Raw genomic sequence first — 26060 nt, 5'->3', positions numbered from 1 at the left:
CAAATCTGCTATGGATCAGCAGCATAGGCATCACCTGGGACCTTCTTAGAAATGTGAATTCTAGGGCCCCATCCCAGACCTACTGAGTCAGAAGCTCTGGGGGGTGGGCCCAGCGAGCTGTGTTTCAACAAGCCATCCAGGTGGTTCTGATGCACACTCAAGTATAAGAACCACTGGGTTAAGGAACAGGCTTTGGTGGGGATACATATAAACCAGCAATTAGTAGAAGAGCAGGCACAGGTCCCCACGGAGAGACACGCTGAGGCAGGGCATTCTGTTGGACATCTTGTAGGTGTATGTTCCCATCTCCCTCTCTTTTTCTCTCCCTTGTAATAGGCAAGTATGAGAACAACTGTGAAGGGGGGCAATCAGACCATCAGGGTGCTAGGCAGTGTGAATTTAGGTACCGACTATTTACAGGGGTTGTCAGGAAAAGCCCACTGCCTAGCACTTGGGGACCTTTGGGACCCTTGGGAGGTCATAACTCCACCAGCCACGGAAAGGATGCTAGTAGACCTGGGGGAATCTGGGTCCAAGCACAGCCCCCACTGCGTCCAGGCATCCCACGGTAAGCTTCTGGGATCACTGTTGGACAATTATCTCTTTTGCACCAAACCACATTTCTAGCAAAAGTCCTAAAGTTTGGGGGTTGAGTCTGGACCAACTTGAGCCATGTGCCTGTCCTTGAGCCAGTTTGGAGAGTTGATCAATGAGGAACTTATTGAAGCTGATTGATGAGGGATAATCACATAAGCATCCCTGCCTGCCTCCATCACTTCAAGCTGATTTCCTAGCCTTGTCCCCTGGGGTAGTTCTAAGCGGGTCTCAGGGATCAGAATCTGGATTCCTGAGGTTTCCTGAAATCTCAGACCCCCAAAGCAGAGCTGACTCCTGCCAGCTACCTCCTGTAGTTCTCACCGGCATAAACAGGCCCCCCCAATTCCTCCTGGGTTTTAGTCCACGCTACCTCAAGCCCTCCAAGCTCCTCATTACTTGTCCCCAGCAGGACTTGGAAAGGGATCCAAACACCTCTAGCCTAGCAGGGCCCTCTCACCACAGCCTGCCACAGAGGTGGGCAGAGGGGCTTGGTAGGCAGGAAAGAGCTCTGACTGGGAGGCAGGCAGGATACCTGGATCTGCAAATGACTTTGAACGTCACTTAAGCTCTCTGGGCCTCCATTTCTCCATATGTAAATGCTGGATTCAGTTCTACACATGCTCTAAGGTCCTTCCAAGTTCTAAGATCCTATAATTTTCTAAAGTGTTGTCTAATTTTTCTAAGTATTCTAAATTCCCTGCCCTCAAAACAGCTCTATCTCATGCATCGCTGACTGACACAACCCTTAAAAACTTGACATAAAACTCTTCATACATGTTATATCATTGACAGTCAAAATAACCATCTAAGGTAGGTATTTCTGTCTGCCCCAAGCCATATGGTGAGTTAGCAGACCCAGGTCTCCTTTCAAAGCCCAGTCCACTGCTCCACAAACCACCCCCACCCAGGCCTTAACCTCCCCTCTCCCTTTCCTAGAAAAAAAATCCAGCCAGGGCAGCCCAGACTATAGGACCCTTGGCTAATTCCTTCTTTCCACGTGAAGCTTTGATGGGGGAGCACAGACATCAGGAGTGGGGAGTTGGGAGAGTAGGAGACACATCATCTTTCATTATAGGTACCTGGTCAGTGTCACACACATGACAGATTAGCAGACCAATGATCAGAGGTAAGGCTGAGACCATGTGTGAGGGTGTTTTTTTAAAAAAGACAGCAAAGGTTCTAAAGCTGGAGGCATCACAATCCCTGACTTCAAAATATACTACAAAGCTATAGTAATCAAAACAGCATGGTACTGGTACAAAAACAGACACACAGATCAATGGAACAGAATTGAAAGCCCAGAAATAAAACCACACATCTACAGACAGCTAATCTTCACCAAAGGAGCTAAGAACATACAATGGAGAAAGGAAAGTCTCTTCAATAAATGGTGCTGGGAAAACTGGACAGCCACATGCAAAAGAATGAAAGTAGACCATTATCTTACACCATACACAAAAATTAACTCAAAATAGATCAAAGACCTGAAGGTGAGACCTGAAACTATAAAACTCCTAGAAGAAAATATAGGCAGTACACTATTTGAGATCAGTCATAAAGGGATCTTTTCAAATTCCATGTCTACTCAGACAAGGGAAACAAAAGAAAAAATAAACAAGTGGGACTTCATCAGATTAAAGAGCTTCTACAAGGCAAATGAAACCAGGATCAAAATGAATAGACAGCCCATAAGCTGGGAGAAAATATTTGCAAGTCATATATCCGACAAGGGGTTACTCTCCATAATATAGAAAGAACTCACATAACTTAACAACAAAAAAACAAACAATCAAAAATTGGGCAGAGGATATGGACACTTTCCCAAGGAAGATATACAGATGGCCAATGAGCATAGGAAAAGACATTCAACATCACTAATTATCAGGGAAATGCAAAGCAAACCTACACTAAGATATCACCTTACACCCGTCAGAATGGCTATAATCACCAAGACAAAAACAACAAATGTTGGAGAGGTTGTGGAGAAATGGGAACCCTCATTCACTGCTGGTCAGAATACAAACTATTGCAGCCTCTACGGAAAACAGTATGGAGATTCCTCAAAAAATTAAAAATAGAAATACTTTATGATCCAGCTATCCCACTACTATGTATCTAGCCAACGAACCTGAAATCAACAATCCAAAGAGGCTTATGCACCCCTACATTCACTGCAGCATTATTCACTATAGCCAAGAAGTGGAAGCAACCCAAGTGTCCCTCGACTGACGATTGGATAAAGAAGATGTGGTATATATATACAACTCAGCCATAAAAAAGACAAAATTGCCCATTTGCAACAACATGGATGGATCTGGAGGGTATTATGTTAAGGGAAATAAGACAGAGAGAGAAAGACAAACAGTGCATGATTTCACTCATATGTGGGATATAAACTAACACATGGACAGAGAGAACAGTTTGGTGGTAACCAGGGGCAAGGGGGTTTGGAGGTGGGTACAAGGCGTGAAGGGAGGCATTTGTATTGTGACTGACAAACAATAATGTACAACTAAGATTTCATAATGTCAATTAAAAAAAAAAAAAACAGAAAAGGTTCTGCAGGACATCTCCAAAGAGAAAAGGAAAAGGCAGGGGTAACAGAAACCAGAACCCCTGGGGGACCAGAGATGGGGGACTGCATGGGATCTCACAGGAAGAAACAGCTTGAAAGGTATTTCCTGTCATGTCCAGTATTTTTGCCCTAAGTATCTTTGCTGCAAGCAGTTTTGCCACAAGCACTTCCTGTGTCTGGGAGGAGACAGACTTGAGGGAAGGGAGTGTGCCTCCACACTTGGAGCGGGCAGCACGGCTGCCGTGCAACATAAGGCATTAAACCTCTCTGGCTCAGTGAACAGCAGCCTCCCCTTGCTTTCTACTGAGAAGCCACTGCACTAAAGACCACGATGGCAGAGGAGCTGGGGTCGGCAGCACCGTCTGGTGACAGCCTTGCATTTAGGGGACCTGGGTTACACTTCCAGATTTATTGTTCCAAGTTGAAACCAGGCTCCTTTCCTCCTAAACCTCGGCCTGTGGGTGTGGAAATGGCTTGGATTTTGGTCTGAGAGAGTCCTACCTAGTACCAGAGCCAGCTCACTCTGTGTTTCTTGAACTGTAAAACAGGAATTCAAGTCTCTACAAGGCTATCATTTGGAATAAATAAGCACTTACTTAGCACACAAAGGAACACAATTAGGTGTAAAAGAAATGGCGGTAGGCAGTAGTAGATCTCGGACTATTTTGACCATTGGGGTCGAGATCAGTTGAGAGGTAGGTCCCGGGCCATTTGTTGCTAATAGCTGAAGTACCAAGGTATGTAAATTATTTACAGTGGAGTCATATCATATATGCATGTAACTTAATGAAACTTCAACTATATGCATGCAGAAAAAAAAAGTGAGAATTAATGATCTAAGGGAAGACACTCTGATAAGCATGTAAGCTTGAGTGAGCATGGGGAGGGTCTTGTTGATCCTCCAGTTTTCAGCCCTTCACACCTCTGTGAGACCACAGGCCACTGAGTGTGCCTCAAGGGTTTTGCTTGACAACATGTCTTTAGAACTTAATGTAAGCCCTGACTCAGTGCACTTTAAAAAATAATTAGATCAAACAAGGCCTTCTTTGTAGCACTCAGATGCATTTGCACTCAAATAGTAGAAGAGGTGGAATTACAACTCCAGATACAGCCAAAGATGTGCCAAGCATGATGCTATGGACTTACAGTTGGGAAAGCTGATCTGTGAGGAAGGGTCAGCCTCAACCGCCATTGCCTCATGTTCCCTTGTTCATTCAACTCAACTCAACTCTGAAGAAGGAAGAAATACTGAAGAAAGCCCCAACCCCAACCCACTACCTCTGTCAGACATCATGCCCTAAGTGCAGCAATCTTCCCTTAAACATTTCCCGTTGTCTCACATGAGAGCATGGCCCTGGACTTAGACCAACCTGAGCTGGAGTCCAGGCATCACCACTTACTGTATGATCTTGGGTCAGGCCACTTGGCCTCTCGCAACCTCTCTGCTCACTAGTAACATGGGAGTAATACCATCACCTCATAGCCAGAGGCTAAGAATACAAAAAGGAACAAGCCACAAGTGTGGACTGTTCAGTCAAGTAGGAACATTTCAGGAGTCTGTGCAGCTCAAGGATTAAAAGTAAGGTCTCATCCTGGTGTTCAAGGCCTCTCCTTCCAGTCCTCCAGACCACCTTTCTAGCCCTCTATCTCATAGTTCCCCCTATACTAGAGCTGAACCCCCTGCCCCCTAACTCACTCTTGCTTAATCTGTTCTGCTGCCTGGAATGCCCTTGCCTTTAATTCCTCCTATTAAAAATCTTCAGTTCTTTCAAAATCCATTTCAAGCACCACCTCTTGCATGCGGCCCTTTTCCTATTTCTGCCAGGCACTGGAGTCTGAAGCAGGGCAGAGAAAAGGAAGTGCCAACAGATGGCAAGGCTGTTCATGTGCCTGCCTTCTCCCTCAAGCCTGAGATTCCCAGCAGGTTGAGGTTAGGTCTCAAACATTCAAGCAAACTCTGATAACAGGCCTTCCATTTAGTGGATGACCCTTAGAAGAGCCTTAGTTACCCTTCCAAGGTGGGTTCTTGTTTTTCTTTGATTTCTAAGACCAGACAGGGGTTCAGTACATGACCATTTAGGCAAGTAGGAGGGAGCACAATTTCCCACCCACTTTCCTATGATTTGAATCACAGTGAGGCCTCTTATAAACTGTGTGACTTTATGACAGATACTTAACCTCTATGAGTCTCCATTCTCATCTATAAAATTAGGCTAATAATATTACTAAGCTTCTTTTGAGAAGAAAATCAACTACAAAGCACCTAGCACCCAGTAGGTGCTCAATAAATAACAGTGCCCCAAGGAGAACTGGATAAATCTAAAGTGGAAATGGGGAGATAAAGAAAATATGAATTGGAACACAAAAAATAAGGTGGAGGAAATAAATACAAACAGGGATTACAATAAATATAAATGGGTTAAATTCACCTATTAAATGACAGTCTTAGGTTGGATTAAAAAACAGGCTGTTTACAAGACACACATGAAGAGATAAGACTTCTTTGACTTTACCCATCCTTTCAAGCCCAAGGGTTTGCCTGCAGCCTTTATCCCTCTGCACTGCAGACAACCACTTGTCTTTATCAGCACACAACTATTACCCCTTGCTCTAACCCTTGCTCATGCCGTACGTTGTTGGCAGTGGATTATCTATATAATAAAGGCTCAAAATTCATTTAGGCACCAAAATTTTTATTTACTCACCTTCCTGATCTCTTTTGATATTATAAACATCCTATATAAATACTATAGAACAAATTACTCTCTTTTTGATCCAAGGTTGTGATAGGAACCATCATGTTACAATGTGGTGGCAGATCTATGCCTGCTTTTATGTTTCTCTGGGCCTTCTCAACCTCTGGCTGTCATTTTTCTTATCCTTTCTTCGCTATTCCTTAACAGTACATTCTAACCCCTGTAAAATAGGGACTGAAAGTACTAAGCTCATTGTTCTGAGGTTTAAGAGAATGTCTAGCACTAAGCCAAGCTCTTAGGAACACTCAAACTCCAACAGTTCCTCCCTGCCCTTTGATATAGGTCCTTCTCATCTGTCATGGGCTGAGGAACCAGTGAACCTGTAAGCCAAGAACATGAGTATAAAGTCCATAAGCCAGGTGAGGGCCTAGATGGTAAAGTGGATGGGCTTTGTGAACACCACTGCTGACTTCCAGCCTAAAGGAGGACTGACTGAGTGAGCAGTTCCAAAACCCCTGAGCTCATGGTTCCCTGTGGGTATCTCCCGTGTACCTCCATCATGACCAGGGCTTGAGGCAGGGCTTCTCAATTCCCCCTGCCAAACTTAGAAGAGTATGAGAGGTGCAGCAGAAGCCAAAGACTGAGTGACCAGCCCCAGGGAGTTGATGGGGGACATTAACAAACCAATCTCAAAGTTGGTGCCACTGTTCTTGGGGAGGAGAGGTGGGATCCGGGCCAGGGCAGCAGCTGGAAGGCTAAGGGCCGGCCTGATTCTCAGTAGCGGTAGTGATCAGGTTTGAAGGGGCCATCACGGGACATGCCCAGGTACTGGGCCTGTTTCTCAGTCAGCTTGGTCAGCTTCACATTCAACTTGCCCAGGTGGGCTTCAGCCACTGCTTCATCCAGCTGGGGAGAAACACAGGAAGACCTACAATCAGTGCCATGCTCTGGGACCCCTTACCTGCATCCAGCTGCCAACAGAGGTCAGAACTGTTCTGTTGTGTCTGCCATGTGTGTTACACATACTATCTCATTCTACCCTCACAGCCAACCTCAGTGGACGTGTTGTTTTTGGCTACCCAGTTCCCTTTCCTGAGGAGGGAACCACACTACATCCTCTCCTCCAAGTAGCCCCGGTAGGACCACCAATTACATATCCTTCCTCACCATCCACCAACCCAAGCAGCTAACCAACAAGCTTCCCTGGAATTTATCCATGGACAGGACATATTTTCCATGACAGGTAGAGACAGGCTCTCCAATTCCACTGGGATTCCTAAACAGGGAGGTTGTCAGTCTCAGCCCACCAGTGGCAAGTCTATTTGACAAATGAAGTGAATGTAGAGAAAAAATGAGCCAAGAGACAGAGAAAGACAGCTCTGACATTGAATCCCTGGATCCAGTGTCTGAAACTTAGACTCCTCCATTATATAGCCAATAGAGCTCATTTTTAGATTAAACTGGTTGTGGTTGTTTTTAAATATGTCCTTAAATTCTTTGTCTACAAATTCATAATACTCCTTCCCTCAAGAGATGGAGCCTAATTCCTCACCCCTTGAGTTACTCACTTCTAATGAACAGAATAAAGCAGAAGTGATGGTGTATGACTTGGAGACTAGGTCCTAAAAGGCATGCAGCTTCCTTCTTGGCTCTCCCCCTGGAGAAGAAGGCCAGCTGCCATCTCATGAGGACACTTAAGCAGCCCTATGCAGACACCCATGTGGCAAGGAACTGAGACCTCCTGCCAACAGTGATGTCAAGTGGATCTTTCAGCTCCAGTGAAGCCTCAGATGACTGCAGCCCTGGCTGACTTTTTGACTGTAACCTCATGAAGGCCTCGAGTCAGGACCTAACCAAGCTAAGCTGCTCTCAAATTCCTGACCCACAAAAACTGAAATAACAGATGTTTATTGTTTTAAGGCAATAAGTCTGGGGGTTAAATTCTTATACAGCAACAGATAACTAATACACTGGTTTGAACACGGTTTCTATCTACCACTTGCCACCAAAAGGATGCTGATTAATAAAAAATTGCCATCTCCTTTTACAAATGAGGAAATCAAGGTTCAGAAAGGTGGAATGACTTGCTCAAGGTTAGTTAATGACAGCCGAAGGTTAGTTAATGACCACAGGTAGTTAATGACAGAGCTAGGATTTGAACCCAAGTCCGTCTGGCTCCAAAGTCCCAAAATTGTCTCAAGATCCCAACTTATGGCCTCCACGGCAGCTTTGAAGAGCCAGAACAGAAACCAAGGAGGACAGAGGCTGGGGTTAGACAAGGCCAATTTCTAAGTCTCAGCAGTGCTGAAACGCATAAAAGGGGTCTGAAAAGAAGGGCAAGTGGTTGCACTTAGAGAAGGGGCTCTCACTTTCTCAGCTTCTAGCTCTGGGCGGTGCCTCTCTCTACTCTTAGGGCCCCATGTCCCATCCCATGATGGCATGATAGCCTTGACTACAGCCCAGCCCAGAGAGCTTTACATTCCCAAGTTGTTTCATATCTACCGTCTCACCAGAGCCTCACAAACAACCCTAAGAAGGAAGGCAGGGTTTATTCTTCTATTTAACAGATAAAGAAACTGGGAAGAGGCAGGCAAAGGCAGGAGCAGAACCCAAGCCCACAACAGTTCTGGAGGCAGAATGAAGGTCTCCAAATCCCAGAGTACACTGAATCCTCCCTTTGCTTGACTGGTCCTAGCCCAGAACACCCTTCCTTCTCCCGGCACCCTGCATCCAGAAGGCAGTGTGTCACAACGGTTAACTACTTGGACAGAGCTGGGTTCTAATCTGGCCTAATACTTAACAGCTGTGGGGGCAGGTCAATCTCTGAACCTTAGTTTCCTCATTTGTAGTATGGATCTCTCACTGTTACAAAGATCAGTGCTATTCAGAGTGCTTGGTACAAGTAGGTACCTTAATAAATGGTGGCTGGTCTGTCATTGTAGTTTATCAAGGTACCTAATCCCTCACTCACACGTTGCACGTGAGGCATGAAGCCTGTCCCCAATCCATGTCTTGGCAGCGATGGAGGAAGGAAGTCAGATTGGGGCCAGGTGCTGGGGTAGGAGATGAGATGTTTGCCTTTTCAGTTCCAACTCTGGCATCATTTCAAAGGCCTGCTTACTTTCTCTCCATATTCACAGCCATATTTCCTCCAATTGGGATCAGATGAAGGTCAAATGAGACTTTTTTTCGCCCCATAACAAGCCTGGGACCCTGGCAGGCTACACAGAACGGGATAGCCCTGGAGGCCCTTATGAGTAAAATATCTAGGCTGGCAACACAGTGCCTAAGAAAGACTAGCGGGAAAGGAGTTGGTTGGCTCTGGGGACAGACACCCCAGGCCTTGAGTGGACACCCAGGCCTCTTCTTACTTTTTATGAGTTGGCAGAACCAGCTTTTCAAGGGGTGGGAGGGGTAGTATGGAGACTCCATCACAGCCTCTCCAGTAGCCAAAGGCTGGAAGAGTAAAACCTACTCCTTATATTTAGCTGATAAGGAAACAGGCCCAGATAGGCTAAGGAGCAAAGCCAAGTTCACCCATGACACTGGCAAAAAGAGCCAAGACTAAAACAGAGCAATTCTGACCCCTGCGGGGGAGCATGTTGCATGGGGTGTTAGGATGAGCACTGGATTTGACGTCAGAGAACCTCATTGTCATGGTAACCCTGACCGCACACCCATAACATGTCGGGGCCATGCTCAGTGTGTTAGTGGCATCATCTCATTCCAAGGCCATAGTCCTGCAGCCTATAGGCTGCATTCGGCTTATGGACATGTCCAAGTTGACCCACCTGGTTATTTTTAAAAACGGCAATGAGTTGCCTACATATAAAAATTGAATATTTCATACAAAAATTTTGATATCTGGCTTTTCTTGAAATGTCAGTGTAACTGTTAATCACAGGTTACTAACTAATCACTAATCTATATTAATCTAGCTGAGGCAGTGCTGTATAAAGTACACTTCCCTAAAAGGGACACCATTGACATGCCTCAGCAGTCTTATAAATCTGATAATGGAATTTGGCTGACCCCAGTATGAGTTATTTTCCAGGAACCAAGAAGAATGTGGAGCCCGCCCATGATGGAAACCCATTGTTAGAACAGGAAATAACATCGGACCCTGCCAGCAACACAGGAGACGAGAAGTCTGGATAGTGGATGCCAGAAATAACTAGACCTCCTCCTTATTCCCCTTTCTCCCTATGTAACTGCCTCAAGAGTTTGTACTTGTTTAAGATGGTCTTTGGGACATAAGTCCACCATCTTGCCATTTTGCTGGCTAATCAAATAAAAACCCGTTTCTCGACCACCGACTCATCTTGCAAGTGATTGGCACCAGGTTGTGGTGGGCAGAACAAGCCCTTGCTCGCTTATATCAGGAGCCCTGGTCCAATGGGTCCGGACTCCAGGTTGATGACAGGCAGCCAATCCCTTCAGCTGGGGCATGTGTTCTTCAGTCAGTTCCCACCCAGCCCACGTCACTCATTTATCTGCCCAATCCCTGTGGGCTAATGGATTTGTGACCCCCGATCTAAGGAAATCCTCACAATCCTTAAACGAGGTACTATCACCCTCATTTTACAGGTAAGGAAATAGAGGCACAGAGAAGTTAAGTAACTTGCCCCAATCATACAGCTTCTAGGTGGTAAGGTCGAGATTTAAACCTGGGTGTCTTTCACTCCAAAGCCCATGCTGTTCTCACCACCCAGCCCTGCCGCTCCAGGGTGTCATTCCCTGCTTTGGGCCTCAGTTTCCTCTTCTGTTAAATGGAGAGAATGATTTGTGCCCTGTAGAGGATGCTGTGAGGACCTCTAAGAGGGTAGAGAGGTGAGCACTTTACAAACTCTGGCAAGCCCTGTGAGGAGAGCCCAGCATTGGACACATGACCCTTGGCCTGGGGTGGAGGTGGGAACCCACCTTCTTGGGCAGGAAGTGGACCCCAACAGAGTACTTGTCTGGGTGGGTCCACAGCTCGATCTGCGCCAGCACCTGGTTGGTAAAGGAGTTGCTCATCACAAAGCTGGGGTGGCCCATGGCGCAGCCCAGGTTGACCAGCCGGCCCTCAGCCAGCAAGATGATGCGGCGCCCATTTTTCAGCCAGTAGCGATCCACCTGCAAGTGGGCAGAGCAGTGGTGAGGGCTGGCAGGGCACTGCTCCCAGTGTCCACCCTGCCTCATCCAACCCTGTTGTCCAGCAGGCCTCCCTACCTCCAACAGTGTCCAGGAAGGGCCTGGCACACACAATTAGTAATAAGAGCCAATATTATTAAGCAACTCTAAATTGCAGACCTCACAGGTCTCCTGGGAGAATATAATGAGCTGACACATGTAAAGCACTTGACAGATGGCTTAGCACATACAAAGTACTTGGTAAGTATTAGTTAATGTTGTTATTGTTATTATTATTATTACTGCCATGTGCCCTGGGCTAAGAGCGTACACATAACTATATATACACACACACACACATATAAATAAAAATATGTATATACGTATATACACACATATAATTATCATATTTAATCCTGATAACAACCCTACGATTTAAGTACTACTATTATCCCCATTTCACAGATAAAGAAACTGAAGTTTAAAGGGTTAAGTCATTTGTCCAAAGTTGCACACTATAAAGTGGCTGCAATTTGAGCCTGGACAGTGTGAGGACAGATCCCATGTTCTCACTCCCCATGCTTAGGAAAAGCTGAACGCAGCAGCCCTCAATAATAGCTGCACATCAGAATCATCTTGGGAGCTTTGAAAAATGGGGGTGCCCTGGCCTCACTCTGAGATTCTGATTCAAGTGGCCCTGAATCCAGGCCCTCTTCCTCCCCATCCCACTGCCCAGGTTGCCAGAGCCTCCCTATCTGCGCTCCTTGGTGGCCAGCCCACAAGCATGCCCTCCGTCAGCCCTCCATCCCCCCACCCTGCTGGCAGGGCTGGGGATTCTCACCTGAGGCTTAATGTTCACCTTCTGCACAGCTTTCTCATTCAGCCACTTAATATCAATCTCCACGTCAAACTGTCCGATGTTACACACAATGGCATCATCCTTCATCTGCTCAAAGTGCCTGTGGGGAGCCCAAGCCCATGGGAGACTGTCAGGGACAAAGAGCAGCCCCAAGCCTGCCCCCTGCCTCGCTGCCCAGGATCCGCCCACCTGGTACCTACCGGCCGAGGATGATGTCAATACAGCCCGTGGTGGTGACAAAGATGTTGCCCTCCTGACAGGCCTCATCCATGGTGGTCACCTCATAGCCTGTGCAGAGACAGTGGCCATGGGTCATCCAGGGTGGCCTGGCCCCTCCTCTGGCCCCAGTGGCTGACTGCCAACCCTCACCCTATCGTACCCTCCATGGCAGCCTGCAGTGCGTTGATGGGGTCGATCTCCGTGATGATGACGCGGGCCCCAAAACCCCTCAGGGCCTGGGCACAGCCCTTGCCCACGTCGCCATAGCCCGCTACCACCGCCACCTTGCCCGCAATCATCACGTCTGTGGCCCGCTTGATGCCATCTATGAGGGACTCTCGGCAGCCATAGAGGTTGTCAAACTTGCTCTGAAAGGAGATGGGGCAAGGGGGTGATGTGGGCAGGCAAGGCCCTGAGATCTCAGACCCACTCTCAGCATCTCAGCCTGGTGGGCCTTGGGCTGATCACCTCCTGCGACTTCTCCCCACCAGCTAATGCCCTCATGTGCCCCTTACCCTGATCACCCTCAAGACCTTCCTCCTAGCCTTTCTCTGCTGGTCCAGAAAGCTTCCTGAGGATCAATTACTAGGAGAGATTGCTCAGTCAAAGAATCTGCTCCACTTTAACGCTCTTGATGCCCAGCTCTGAGGCTCACTGCGCAGTTCTCTCCCTCTTCAATGCACTCCTTACGCTCAGTCTACAACCCCTCCCTCCCACCAAATAAGGGCTTCAGGTGCCTAGTCTGCAGCCTTCCCAGGGTCCCCTCTCCAGGAGCCTACTCCTGAGCTGCACTGGGAGCCAAGGGCTGGAGCTGTCACTGTCCCATTGGCTCACCTTGGTGACAGAGTCATTGACGTTAATGGCAGGCAGTTTCAGGATCCCGTTGGCCATCATCTTGTATAGGTTGTGGACCCCCGTCGTGGTCTCCTCAGAGATGCCTCGGATGCCTTAACAAGAGGGGAGGGGATGAGCCTCAGGCCAGGAAGGGGCTGCCCGAAAGATGGGGGCCTCTGGGATGAGGCCCCAAGAGGCTACACCTGAACTCAGCCAAACTCCTCATCTTTGCCCCCTAAAGCCACTCCTCTTTCTGGGTTCCCATCTCTGTGACTGTGACTGATACCACAGTCCACCCAATCACCCAGGCCAGCATGAGGGAGGAGTCACTACCACCACCAGTCCTAGTGATTCTACCTCCCAACCACTCCTGACTCTCCATTCCCACTGCACTGCCCTGCTCCCTGCCACCATCAGCTCTTGCCTGATCTCCCAGCCACAACCCATCCTCCACACAGCAGCCATTTTTTTTCCCTCAGGAAGATTTGCCCTGAGCTAACATCTGTTACCAATGTTCCTCTTTTTTTTATGTGAGCCACTGCCACAGCATGGCAAATGACAGACGAGTGGTGTGGTTCCACACCAAGAAATCAAACCTTGGCCGCCAAAGTGGAGCATGCCAAACTTTAACCACTGGGCCAACGGGGCACAGCAGCCTTTTTTTTTTTATTGAGGTCATAATAGTTTACAACTGTGAAAATTCAGTTGTACATTATTATTTATCAGTCACTATATATATGTGCCCCTTTACCCCTTATGCCCACCCCCAACCCTATTCCCCTCTGAAACCACTAATCTCTTCCCTTTGTCTGTGTGTTAGTTTATCTTCCACATGAGTGAAATTACACAGTGTTTGTCTTTCTCTATCTGGCTTATTTCACTTAACACAATACCCTCAAGGTCCATCCATGTTGTTGCAAATGGGACAATTTTGTCTTTCTGTGACTGAGTAGTATTCCATTGTATATATATACCACATCTTCTTTATCCATTCATCAGTTGTTGAGCACTTGGGTTGCTTCCATGTCTTGGCTATTGTGAATAATGCTGCAATGAACACAGGGGTGCATAAGTCTTTTTGAATTGTTGATTTCAAGTTCTTTGGATAAATACCCAGTAGTGGGATAGCTGGATCATAGGGTGTTTCTATTTTTAATTTTTTAAGAAATCTCCATACTGTTTTCCATAGTGGCTGCACCAGTTCGCGTTCCCACCAACAGTGTATGAGGGTTCCCTTTTCTCCACATCCTCTCCAAAATTTGTTATTTTTTGGCTTGTTGATTGTAGCCATTCTAAGAGGTGTAAGGCGATATCTCATTCTAGTTTTTTTTTTTTTTTGGTAAGGAAGATCAGCCCTGAGCTAACATCCATGCCAATCCTCCTCGTTTTTTTTTTTTTTGTTGTTGTTGTTTTTTGCTGAGCAATACTGGCCCTGGGCTAACATCCATGCCCATCTTCCTCCACTTTATGTGGGACACTGCCACAGCATGGCCTGACAAGCAGTGCATCGGTGCACGCCTGGGATCCGAACCTGGGCCGCCAGCAGCGGAGTGTGCGCACTTAACCGCTACACCACGGGGCCAGCCCCCTCATTCTAATTTTGATTTGCATTTCTCTGATGACTAGTGACGTTGAACATCTTTCCATGTGTCTGTTGGCTGTCTCTATATCTTCTTGGGAAAAACGTCTGTTCATATCCTCTGCCCATTTTTTGATCAGGTTGTTTGTTTTTCTCAGGCTGTGTGAGTTCTTTATATATTTTGGAGATTAACCCCTTGTCAGATATATGATTTGCAAATATTTTCTCCCAGTTGGTGGGTTGTCTTTTCATTTTATTCCTGGTTTCCTTTGCCTTGCAGAAGCTCTTTAGTCTGATGAAGTCCCATTTGTTTATTTTTTCTTTTGTTTCCCTTGCCTGAGTAAACATGGTATTAGAAAAGATCCTTCTAAGACCAATGTCAAAGAGTGCACTGCCTATATTTTCTTCTAGGAGTTTTATGGTTTCATGTCTTACCTCAAGTTTTTAAACCATTTTGAGTTAATTTTTGTGTATGGTGAGAGATAACGGTCTACTTTCATTCTGTTGCATGTGGCCGTCCAGTTTTCCCAGCACCATTTATTGAAGAGACTTTCCTTTCTCCATTGCATGTTCTCAGCTCCTTTGTCAAAGATTAGCTGTCCGTAGATGTGTGGTTTTGGTTCTGGGCTTTCAATTCTGTTCCACTGATCTGTGTGTCTGTTTTTGTACCAGTACCATGCTGTTTTCATTACTATCACTTTGTAGTATATTCTGAAATCAGGGATTGCGATGCCTCCAGCTATGTTCTTTTTTTTCAGGACTGCTTTAGCTATTCAGGGTCTTTTGTTGCCCCGTAGGAATTTTAGGATTCTTTGTTCTATTTCCTTGATAAAGCTCATTAGGATTCTGATTGGGATTTCATTGAATCTGTAGACTGCTTCAGGTAGTATACATTTTAACTATGTTTATTCTTCCAATCCATGTGCATGAAATATCTTTCCATTACTTGATGTCATCATCAATTTCTTTTAACAATGTATTATAGTTTTCATTGTATAGGTGTTTCCCCTCCTTGGTTAAATTCATTCCTAGAAATTTTATTCTTTTTCTTGTGATTGTAAATGGGATTGTATTCTTGAGTTCTCTTTCTGTTAGTTCGTTATTAGAGTATAGAAATGCAACTGAGTTTTGTAAGTTGATTTTGTACATTGCAACTTTGCTGTTGTTGTTGATTATTTCTAATAGTTTTCCGGTGGATTCTTTAGGATTTTCTATATGTAGACTCATGTTGTCTGCAAATAGTGAGAGTTTCACTTCTTCATTGCCAATTTGGATTACTTTTATTTCTTTTTCTTGCCTAATTGCTCTGGCTAAAACCTCCAGAACTATGTTGAATAAGAGTGGTGAGATGGGCACCCCTGTCTTGTTCCTGTTCTCAAAAGGATGGCTTTCAGTTTTTCCCATGTTTAGTATGATGTTGGCTGTGGGGTATAATATATGGCCTTTATTATGTTGAAATACTTTCCTTCTATATCCATTTTATTGAGAGTTTATGTCATAAATGGATGTTGGATCTTATCAAATGCTTTCTCAGCATCTATTGAAATGATCATGTGATTTTTATTCCTCATTTTGTTAATGTGGTGTATCTCATTGATTGATTTGTGGAGGTTGAACCAACAGCAGCCATTTTTAACATGTATATTTGAGAGAAATCTTTTCAAAACCCTCCAATTACCTCCCTTTCTTCTCAGGATCAAGCGAAATTCGTTTCTCTTGGCCTATTAAGTCTTCACTAAACCCCAGCAACAACCTGGCTTCCTTTCTGTTTCCTCAAAGTCAGTCCTTTCCTGCCTCAGGGCCTTTGCACTCACCGCCTCCCTCCCCTGCACTTTCTTCTCTGCCCTGCTTTTAACAAAGCTGACTCCTTTCCCAGAGGTTTCCAGCCCTGGTCTTATGCTTGCCCTTGGACCATCATCTCAGCCAGGGCTTCCCCAGCCACCCAACCCCCACACCATCAGAAGTCAGGAAGCCACGCCCCAGCACGCCTACAGGAGCCTGCTGTCCTCCCATCTTCCATAGAATCTGCTGCTCGAGGCACTGGGAGTCCTGCCAGACCTGCTGCTTTTACATGGGCAAGCAGGTACTCCCCATCTGTTTCTAAACTGCCAGCACTCAGCCCACCACCTGCCCTACTCACCCGACAGGAGCTGCGGGTACTTGGTGTGGACAAGGTTGGTAAGGTCACCACCATCATCCAGAATCATGTTGAGGGGGCCATCCGTGAAGTACAGCGTCTGCTCAATGCACCACACGTACTCCTCATCTGTTTCACCCTTCCAGGCATACACTGGAGGGTGAGTAGCACATCAAGAACTGCCCTCCCCACTGGCACCTGCTCCAGGGAACTACCTGGAGCAGAGCCAATACTATCTCCTTCCTAATTCTCATCCCCAGCCACCTCCAGCCCCTCTGAGGACTCAGTGGTGGGAAGAACACAACTTGGACCCATATAGATCTGCGTTCAAATCCTGGCTCTGTACTTGCCAGCTGTATGACTTTGGGCAAACCACTTTACCTCTCTGAGCCTCAGTTTCCTCATCTGTAAATGGGGCTCACAATAGTATGGATTAAGTCAGACAGAGGCCAAGTACAGTTCCCCAGATTTAAGTATCTAGATATAATTATTTCCTTTCCCACTCCTTTCTGCTTGGGCCCCAAGGACTGGGCATCAACCCACAGTGACCAGACTCCCACCCACAATGCCTACAGTGGGGAGTGGGGTGCTGCAGGGGCAGGGCACCACTCAGGTGCACCCACAAGGCAAGATCCACAGTTCATTCTTCACTGAAAATACTTGAGGGCACAGCAGTCTTGTAGTGGTTGGCCTCAGGCAAACTCTGGCCAAAAAATTACTAATAGCATCTACTATGCATGGAGAACTTTCTCTGTGCCAGACATTACTCTCACTGCTTCATGCCCCATCTCATTTTTCCTCACAGAAACCCTGTGAGGCAGGCATTACCATCATCATCATTTACAGATGACCAGAGAAGAGCTAAAACGTGCCCAGGTCACTCAGCATGGCATTTCAGAGCAGGCCTCAGAACCCAGGGCTCCTGACTACCAGCCCAGGCTCTTCTCATCATATGGTATGACTGGGACACAGGTATAGGGCTCCTATGAACCTCCTGTGAGCAAAGGACACCAGCCAAGTAGGGGCAGCTGCCCCGGCCCCTAACTGGGGCAGACAATGGTCTTGATAAAAAAGCCTTTCCCAGAAAAGGGCCATGAAGCCCAACCAAGGATGAGGAGACAGAGACACAGCCTTCCAGCCCCGGTCAGTCTCTAGAGGGGTCCTCTGGACCCTTTCCCCTCCACCTGAAGTTGGCAAGAAGGACTCATGAATGTCCTATTTAATCACCATCAGAGCTAACTACTCCCCTCCCCAGGCCCAGGCAGACATGTGGACATTTCACTAGCACCTTATGAAAGTCCCTCTCCAGTGCTGGTCCCTCCCCACTCCCATCAACCATCAGACCCGAGGCAATAGATCTCTGGGGCTCTTTTTCTGCCCAGTGTCCCTCCCCAACTTAGAAACAGACCCACACCCTTTCTTTAAGGATCTTCAGTTCCTTTCTTTAAGGAACTTTCCTTCCTCTTCATCATGTGGTTCCCAACCATAATAAGCTCCCACCCTTTCCTGGTCACGTGACTTGAGCTAGGCCAATAAGAACCTCCCACAGGATTTGAGATGACCAGTAGGACAAAACAGCTCTTTCCTATGGGTCACTAGGTTAGGATTCTGTGGCCATGACTCCTCTCCCCTGTGGTAGGGAAGCCTGTTGCTGTAGGAGTCCGTGAAGCAAACAAGGAGAAGCAGAGGCCCTTCATGTGGTCCCACATCCTCAAGCAGCAAGCAGGACCCACCTGGAATGCCAGCCTTGGCAATGGCAGCCGCTGCATGGTCCTGGGTAGAGAAGATGTTGCAGCTGGACCACTGCACCTGGAAGAGCCAGCAAGACAGAACCGTGGTCGCAGATGGCTCAGCAGCACCAAGGCCCATGGACAGGGATAAGGAAAAGCCCTGGAGCTAAGGGTGAGAGGCTGGGGACCTAGGCCCAGCCCGCTCTGCGACCACAGGCTGTGGACCCTGGTGAGCTGATGGGAGCCAGAGCAGTGACAAGACCTGACTTCCGTTTTAAAACATCACTCTGATGCTGTGTGGAGGGAAAGGGCTCCACAAGGAAGCAAGAGGACAAGTGAAGAAGCTGTTGTAAGTACACACAAGAAATGCAACAGTAGCAGTGGAGGTGATGACGGGTATATTTTGAAGGCTGAGCTGACGGGATTTGCTGCAGAATTAGTTGTTGGAGTTTGAGAGTCAGGGATGACTCCAGGTTCTTGTACTGAAACAACCTGGAAGGCTAGAGTTTCCTTTTGCTTACCTGGGGAAGACTGCGGGAGGAGGAGCGTTAGGAAATCATGAGTTTGTTTGCACATGGTGAGACCGAGATGTCTATTACATCTCCAAGTGGGGATGACACATCAGCTGCCTGACATACAAGTCTGGAGTTCCTGGGAGAAGTCCAGGCTAGTACATGTATTTGGGAGGCATCATCATATAGACAGTGTTTAAAGCCATAAAATGATACCACCCAGAGTGTGGATGTTGTAAAGAAAGAAGGGGTCCAAGGACTAAACCCCAGTGTGTACTTTGTTAGTTTTGGCTGCTCTGCCGAGCCTACTCCTTAGGAAACCATCTTGCTCTGAGACTCGCGGAGAGGTAGGAAGAGCTGTCAATCACTGGTACACATGACCCTGGCTGAACCAATCAGAGCACACCATCCCTCAGGCAGCCAGGATTGGGCCAAGGCAAGCACATGACCCTGGGAGGGCCAATGAGAGCCAGTCCTTAGTTGACCCAATAGGACTCTGGGGTTGAGCTTTTCCCACCAGGGCTTCACTGTCAGGAGCTCGGACTTAAGGGCAGACAGACGCTGTCTTCCCAATCAGGGAGAAAATGTGCAGAAGTCACCTCAAACGGTGGCGACCCTGTGACAAGGCTGGAGCCCCTGCTGGGCCCAAGAGAGCACCACATTGAACTTCCCTGCCCCACAGAACAGCTTCTGGCCTCACCTCAGCACCCAGGGCGACGAGGGTCTCAATGAGGACGGCTGTCTCCACGGTCATGTGCAGGCAGCCTGCGATGCGGGCGCCCTTCAGTGGCTTGGAGGCCGAGTACATCTCCCGCATGCGCATCAGGCCTGGCATCTCGTTCTCCGCGATGTCCATGGCCTTACGTCCCCAGGAGGCCAGGCTGATGTCAGCTGCAGGGGCAGGATGGATGGGAGTTCTGTGAGGCACCTCATCCCACCAACCATGAAGCACCACCACTCGTCACTCATCCACTTATGGACTCGAAACACCAGGCCGAGCAATGTGCTCACCGCACCTTCCCACTCATTCAACCAGGATTTATGGAGCTGGGGCAGTCAAAATAGACCTGGTCCCTGCCCAACCGTAGCTTACAGCCTTGTGGGAGAACACATTTCATCAAAGAATCACACAGGTACATGAAAATTACAACACAAGTAAGTGCCTTCTTGAAAAACAGCTATCAGCCTACATATACCTCCCACAACCCTTTCTGCTGCCACCTCCCAACCTCTGGTTCCCTAAAGATTGCAGCTCCTGGCTCTCTATCTTCCAAGTCATCACTCCTGGTACCTTCAATACTCATAAATGATGTTAACTAACACCTTGGACTCAACACAGTTCCTTGATCTCCTTGAAGATATGAAAATCCTTCTTCCCCACTCCTAATGTTTCTTTCCAGTGGAGGCAACACATCTGTGTAACTAACACTCTTGGCCTCTCTCTGCCCCGGGGAGGTAGAGTGACCCGCCTGATTAGTCAACTTGAGAGGAATACACTGCCCATATGCTCAGTTGAGCTCTCCCTTCTTTTGCAAGCCAGCAGCAGCCAGCCTGCCTCCAGGAAGCATGTTCTTCCACAGAGACCTACTCAGGCCCAGCTTACCTGTAACTAGTGGGTAACTGCTCAGTTTGGGGTTCAGTTAGCAGGATCACTGGGCTTGGACACTAATCTACATAATCTGGCCTCGATGTCATTAGGAATGAAAGTTCAATTTTGGCCTCTATCTGCCACCCCAAATGTCTCAAATTTGTCCAAATTCTCAGGCAGGAAAGGATACTATTATGAGCTCTCTCACTATCTCAATACTCTTCCCTCTAATAGTCTCACTCTCCCTCCCCTGCCACACTAGCCCATTCCTAAGGTCAGTCCCTAGGTCAGTGTTCGCAAGCTTCCCTGATACAAGTCATCCGGCAAGCTTGTAAATCTCCCCTGGAAAATCAGATTTAGTAGGTCTAGGATGGGGCCTGGGACTCCTGGTGATTTTTATCTTTAGTGAAAATTAGATCCTGCCGATCATGAAGGGGGGTATGGGCGGGAGGGAAAGGAATGTAGAGAATTTAATACAGTAATAACAAATAAACCAACGAAGTCAGTCTGCTTCCTACTGTACATCTAAACAATTTCAGAGATGAAATGTCCTCCCCCGATGGGAGGGACTTCTCCCACTGTGCCTCAACACACACCCTCTCCCCCACGCCCCAGCCCCAACCAGTCCACCTTCTGACAGGCCATCACCTATGACACTCTCCCTTGGAAATCTTGATTTCAAGCAACCGACTCTGGCCATGACCCATCTTTCCAATCCTCTCCCTCTAGAGCCCCAAACTCCAAGGCCCACCTGGATGGTGGCAGCCAGTCAGGTCAGAGCCTCTAAGCCATTAAACCTACTGATATCCACTGTCCCTCACCACACCCCCTTCACGTTCTCAACTTCTTCCTCCACAGTTTAAGATCCCACTGTCCCCCCACCCTCTTGTCCTCTGAAAACTCCTTGGCAAAACTCCCACCCTGGTTAAACCTAACCCTGCACTGCACCCAAGCCACTGAGGCCAGCAGGAGGAAAATCACACCAAGAGGTCTCATTTACTAAGACCACAAATCTCAAGGGACACTTTAGCAATCCTGTTACATTTTCTTAGTCAATCTACTCTCCAAACCTCTAATACCTTTCCTCATCAACTGATGACCTCACTCCAGGATTCACTGAGAAGAATTCAGAACTACGCCACTTTTCCTCCATGGACTCTACTAGTTCTCATCTGTAGCTACAGACTGGGCATTCTTTAGTTACAATAGACGAGCTGTCCTTGCTCCCTGGGGCCTGATCCCGTATCCTTTCACCTCCTGAGGACTTCACTACTCCATTGAAACTGCTCTTCTCAAGGTCTCTGAAGACCCACCTGATGCCCACATCTAATGGTCAATCATCTGTGTTCATGTTTATCCCTGAGACACTGATCCCACTAATGTCTCCCTCGTTCTGAGACCTTTTCTTTACTTGGCTACTATGCCTGTCTTTCCGTGGTTTTCCTCCTACCCCTCTGGCTCCTCCTCATATAACTGATTAGTGTTTGGAAGCCCTCAGGGCTCCATCATCTCCCTCTTTAACTCTCACCAGCTGAGCTCATCCCACTTTATGGCTATAAATACCTTCTCCACAGCAATTTATATTTTTCTCCCACATATTTATCTTCAGCCCAAACTTCTCCCCTGAACTTGAGACTCATGTAATCCAACTGCCTACTCAGCACCTCCACTTGTATGCCCAACTGGATCTATTATGTGTCAAGTTTGAACCCTCGTGACTCCTTGTGCCACCCCACCAAACTTGTTACTCCCCCAATCTTCCCATTTTAAGGAATGAAACCACCATTCAACCAGCTGCTCTGGCCAAAAACTTACAAGATGTCTTGATTCCTCTATTCCCCTTTCACTCCCTTTCACCCCATCAGCATGCTGTTGGCTCAACATCCCAAATATGTAAGCAATCCAACCACATCTCCCCACTGTCATCTAAACCACTTCTCAGTTGGACTGCTGAAGCAGCCTCCTCACTGGTCTTCCTGCTCCCACATGCTGTTCTCCCACAGAACCCAGAGGAAGGGAACTTTTTAAAATTTAATTTATATCATCTCCACTCTTCTACTAAAGTAAAAAACATACAAACCAACCAACTTCCAGTGGCTTCCCCTTACCCATAAATAAAATCCTAACTCCTCACATGGCCTTTAGGGCCCTACCCCCTTGACTGCCCACCCTTCCCCCCATCTCTCCATCCTCTTCTCCCCCTCACTAGCTCAGCCACATGAACCTCCTTACCGTCTTCAGACAAGCTAAACTCATTCCCACCTCAGGCCTTATCCCAGGTACTTCTCTTAGCCTGGAAGACTCTTCCCCAAGACCCTGATACACTATGTGGTACATAATAGGTGCTCGAGAAAAACATGGAACAGGAAAGATCTTCGTATATTGGTGCTGGAGGAACAGAGAGTGCGCCAGGGTGACTCTAGTAGATGGAGTGAAATGAAGAGGCAGGATTTTATTCCTAATGAGGTGGGAAGCCTACAGAGTTTAAGGGGAATATCATGACCAGATCTGTTTTTGAAAAGACTCCTTTGGCTGCTGCATGGATCTGTGGAGCCAAAGACTGAGGGAGATCTGTGAGGAGGGAGACCAGAACTGGGGTGGTCGCTGTGGAGACAGAGAAGCGGGCAGATCTCCTCACTTATAAATTGGAGACCATAATACGACATTATCTGTATATGCATGTCTGGCCCACCCTCATCCTTGAGTCGCCTTTGTAGCTCCAGTGCCCAGCCCAGGGCCTGGCAGAGAGAAAGGGTCAACAAATGTTTACTGACCAGATGTGTTGTTAGGACTGAATGAGAGAAGGTGCATGAAAGGGGCTGGCATAGGACAGGGGTGGCAAAAAAAATGAAATAAATCTGAATCTCGCCCAACTCCCAGCATTTCCCAATAAGCAAAGGGCCCAGAGAGGGGTTTGCCCCAGGTTCCATAGCCAGTCAATGGTGGCCAGGCTGGGCTAGAGCCAGAAGCCCTTCTCAAGGCTCCTGGGAGGGGCCCAGCAGTATTGGACAATGGGTTCTGTCCTATCCTGCTAAGCTCCACCCCCTCCACTACCACCTGTCCCTCTAGCTATAAATAACTCCTTCACTGCCCTCAGGACAGCTATGCCAGCCCCAGCGTTTTCTGTGGGTCTCTCAACTACAAGAGCATAGGAGGGTCTGGGGCTCCAAACTCTGGGGCTTTTGGTGCCCAGGGAAACTGAGGACTGCAGAGGTTGCAGGAACACCTGCCCCAGGACAAGCCAAGAGGAATGGCAAGACCCTCTCTGAGCCTCAGTTTCTTCATCTGTAAAGTGGGAATAATCATCCCTAACCTTGCTACGAGTCCTGAGGATTAAAGAAGATGCCATATGGCCAAGGTGTGGCACAGTATGCCCTCCTTGATGGGGGCTTCCTTCCTCCCACCTACCCCACCAAGCTCCTCCTCTTCCAAATGCAGCCTTCTTTCCTCCCACACAACTCAGTGCCCTCAACCCTGACCCAATGATCTCTCCACAGTGTGACAAGCCCCCATTCCAGCTCTGCCACTGATGTGACCATGACTTAACCTTTCTGCACTTCAGTTTCATCATCCACACAATGGGGACAACAGTCTACTCTGGACACTACCTGATAAGCTACTAGTTTGACAGAATCTTTGCAAATCACTTCCTATTAGGGCCTCAGTTTCTTCCTCTGTATAACGGGATCAAGTCCTTCTCTAAAGATAATTCTATAAAGACATGCAAATCACCAGATACACAGCACGTGCTCCCTAAATGTTGATGCCTTTCTCCAGGTTTAATGGTGTCTTGACGTTACTTAAAAATTGCCAGCCAGCCTGAACTGGACTTTGCTGACTGCTCATTAGGGTTGTTCCAAGTGTGTTCACTTGTATACAGTGGTGAAAAGGTGTGCTCAGAAGCCTACCTGGCCAGGCTTCATATCCTGCTCCAACACTGTAAGATCGTGGGCAAGTTACCTTTATTGCTGTGTCTCAGTATACTCTTCTTAAAATAAGCAAGTAACAGTCCCTACCCTAAAGAGCCGAGAGAATAAAATTAATTAATCTATAATAAAGGTAGAAGGTGGTGCCCATGCCACAGTAAACGCCCAATAAGCGTTTAACTATCCATAGGACAGCAGGAAGGATTTTTCTAACCGCTCCAAATTGTCTTCCAAGATTCTCTGCACGACGGTCACCGCTGGTCAGGCGGGTGAACCCAGAAGTTGAGCAACGAGCCCAAAGTCCCCGGAAAGCTGGACCAGTGCCGGCCCCGCCTCAGGCTCGCGCTCCAGGCCTCTCCTCACACCCTTCGGGGCTCCAGTGCCCTGGCCCTCCCTGGAAGAGGCCCAGAGAGGGGTGGGCACTTGTCCGGACCACCCAGCCGGCCAAGGAGCCTGTCCAGGCCCAGGAGGCAGGATCCGAGCCTCCTAGCGCAGGTCCCGGCAGGTACCAGCCGTCCCAGGCCGCGGCCAGGTGCGCACTCCCCGCCTGCCTCCGCCGCGGCCGGAACACATCGCCAGTTCTCGGCTCCAGACTCCGACTTGTAGTCCGCGGCCGCCTCCGACGACCCGCTCGCCGCGACACTAAACCTCCCGCCCCCGGCGGCCTCACGCGGCCGGGATCGCGCCGAGCTGGAGATTCAAGGGGTCCTGAGCGCCCCGGATTGGCCCGCGGGCGCGGAGCAGACGCGGCCGGCTGCGCGTCCTGGAACTCACCTACTTTGTAGGGCAGTTTGTCCGACATGCTGGCGGCGCTTCCGCAGGGAGTGATGGACACGGGCGAAGGGGCAGTGCGGCTAACTCAGGACCCGTAGGCGGCCAGCGGCGCCCGGCAGCGATGTGCGCGTGGCGCGGCGCCTTTAAATACCTTCCTCCGTTTTGCATATTCATGAGTCCCGGGGAGCTGAGCTGTCCGGGGCGGGGCCAACGCACGGGGGCGGGGCCGGAACGGTCTTGGATTCCTGCTGAGAAGTGACTAGACTTATCTCCTGCCTTCCTCCGACCTTCAGCACCTTCAGCACGGGTCGCGACCGGAGCTCTTCCTAGGCCTGACAGCGAACCTGAGGCCGTTCTTTCACTTGTTCAGCCAGTGAATCCAATGTCAAAACCGAGTGGAACTGACGTTCCAACCAGTTCGCTTCCCTGAGCCTCAATTTCCTCATCTGCAAAACGGGCCTAGTGGTACCTATCACACAGGTTTCTGTGCTGAAGGCACATTTTTAACTTTCCTAGATATTGCCAAATTGCTTTCCAAGGTAGCTTTACTGACCCTCCCACCAGCAGTGTTTGAGAGGGCCTGTTGCTTCACATCCCTGTCACCACTTGTCAATCTGACACTAGTTTTTGCTAAACTGATGGATGTGAAAATGTATCTCCTTGTGTTTTTAATTGGCCACCCGAACACCCTTTAACATCTCTCAAGGAATCCTTCCCCCAACCTCCACCCAGCTGCTATCTCATCTCATTCCTCCCCTTCTCGTACTTGTACTTTTTCAGTTGTCCCATTCTGGCCCTGCACTGTTTCACCTCCCACTCAGTCCTCAGCTGTGTGGCCTCCACCCCCAGGTCTCCGCTGAGACTGATCTAGCCAAGGTCATCAGGGAACTTGGCTGAATCCAGCGGATGTGCCTCAGTCTGC

The 26060-nt window shown here is 48.1% G+C and overlaps 1 protein-coding gene across 3 annotated transcripts; it reads right to left on the bottom strand.

Moving 5' to 3' along the window:
* Positions 1 to 5848: 5848 nt before the first annotated feature.
* Positions 5849 to 25248, bottom strand: LOC101399040 (adenosylhomocysteinase). 3 transcript variants are annotated; one of them, XM_087445379.1, is made up of 10 exons: positions 25139 to 25248; positions 19551 to 19741; positions 18342 to 18417; positions 16612 to 16761; positions 12893 to 13005; positions 12219 to 12426; positions 12040 to 12127; positions 11822 to 11939; positions 10789 to 10983; positions 5849 to 6774 (listed from the first exon to the last, which is right to left on the bottom strand). In XM_087445379.1, exons 1-10 carry the CDS (start codon positions 25164 to 25166, stop codon positions 6643 to 6645), a joined length of 1299 nt encoding a protein of 432 aa, XP_087301505.1. In that variant the 5' UTR covers positions 25167 to 25248; the 3' UTR covers positions 5849 to 6642. The 3 variants fall into 3 exon arrangements, with proteins under 3 accessions (XP_087301505.1, XP_087301506.1, XP_087301507.1); XM_087445380.1 differs by lacking the exon at positions 25139 to 25248 and adding an exon at positions 24347 to 24565; XM_087445381.1 differs by lacking the exon at positions 16612 to 16761.
* Between the last annotated feature and the right edge of the window lie 812 nt (positions 25249 to 26060).

The sequence above is a fragment of the Ceratotherium simum genome, chromosome 21 (genome assembly GCF_057802395.1).
Source record: "Ceratotherium simum simum isolate JZ-2026a chromosome 21, ASM5780239v1, whole genome shotgun sequence".
Taxonomy (NCBI): Eukaryota; Metazoa; Chordata; class Mammalia; order Perissodactyla; family Rhinocerotidae; genus Ceratotherium; species Ceratotherium simum.
The sequence above is the reverse complement of the archived record's forward strand: the minus strand, read 5'-3'. Positions and strand labels throughout refer to the sequence as shown.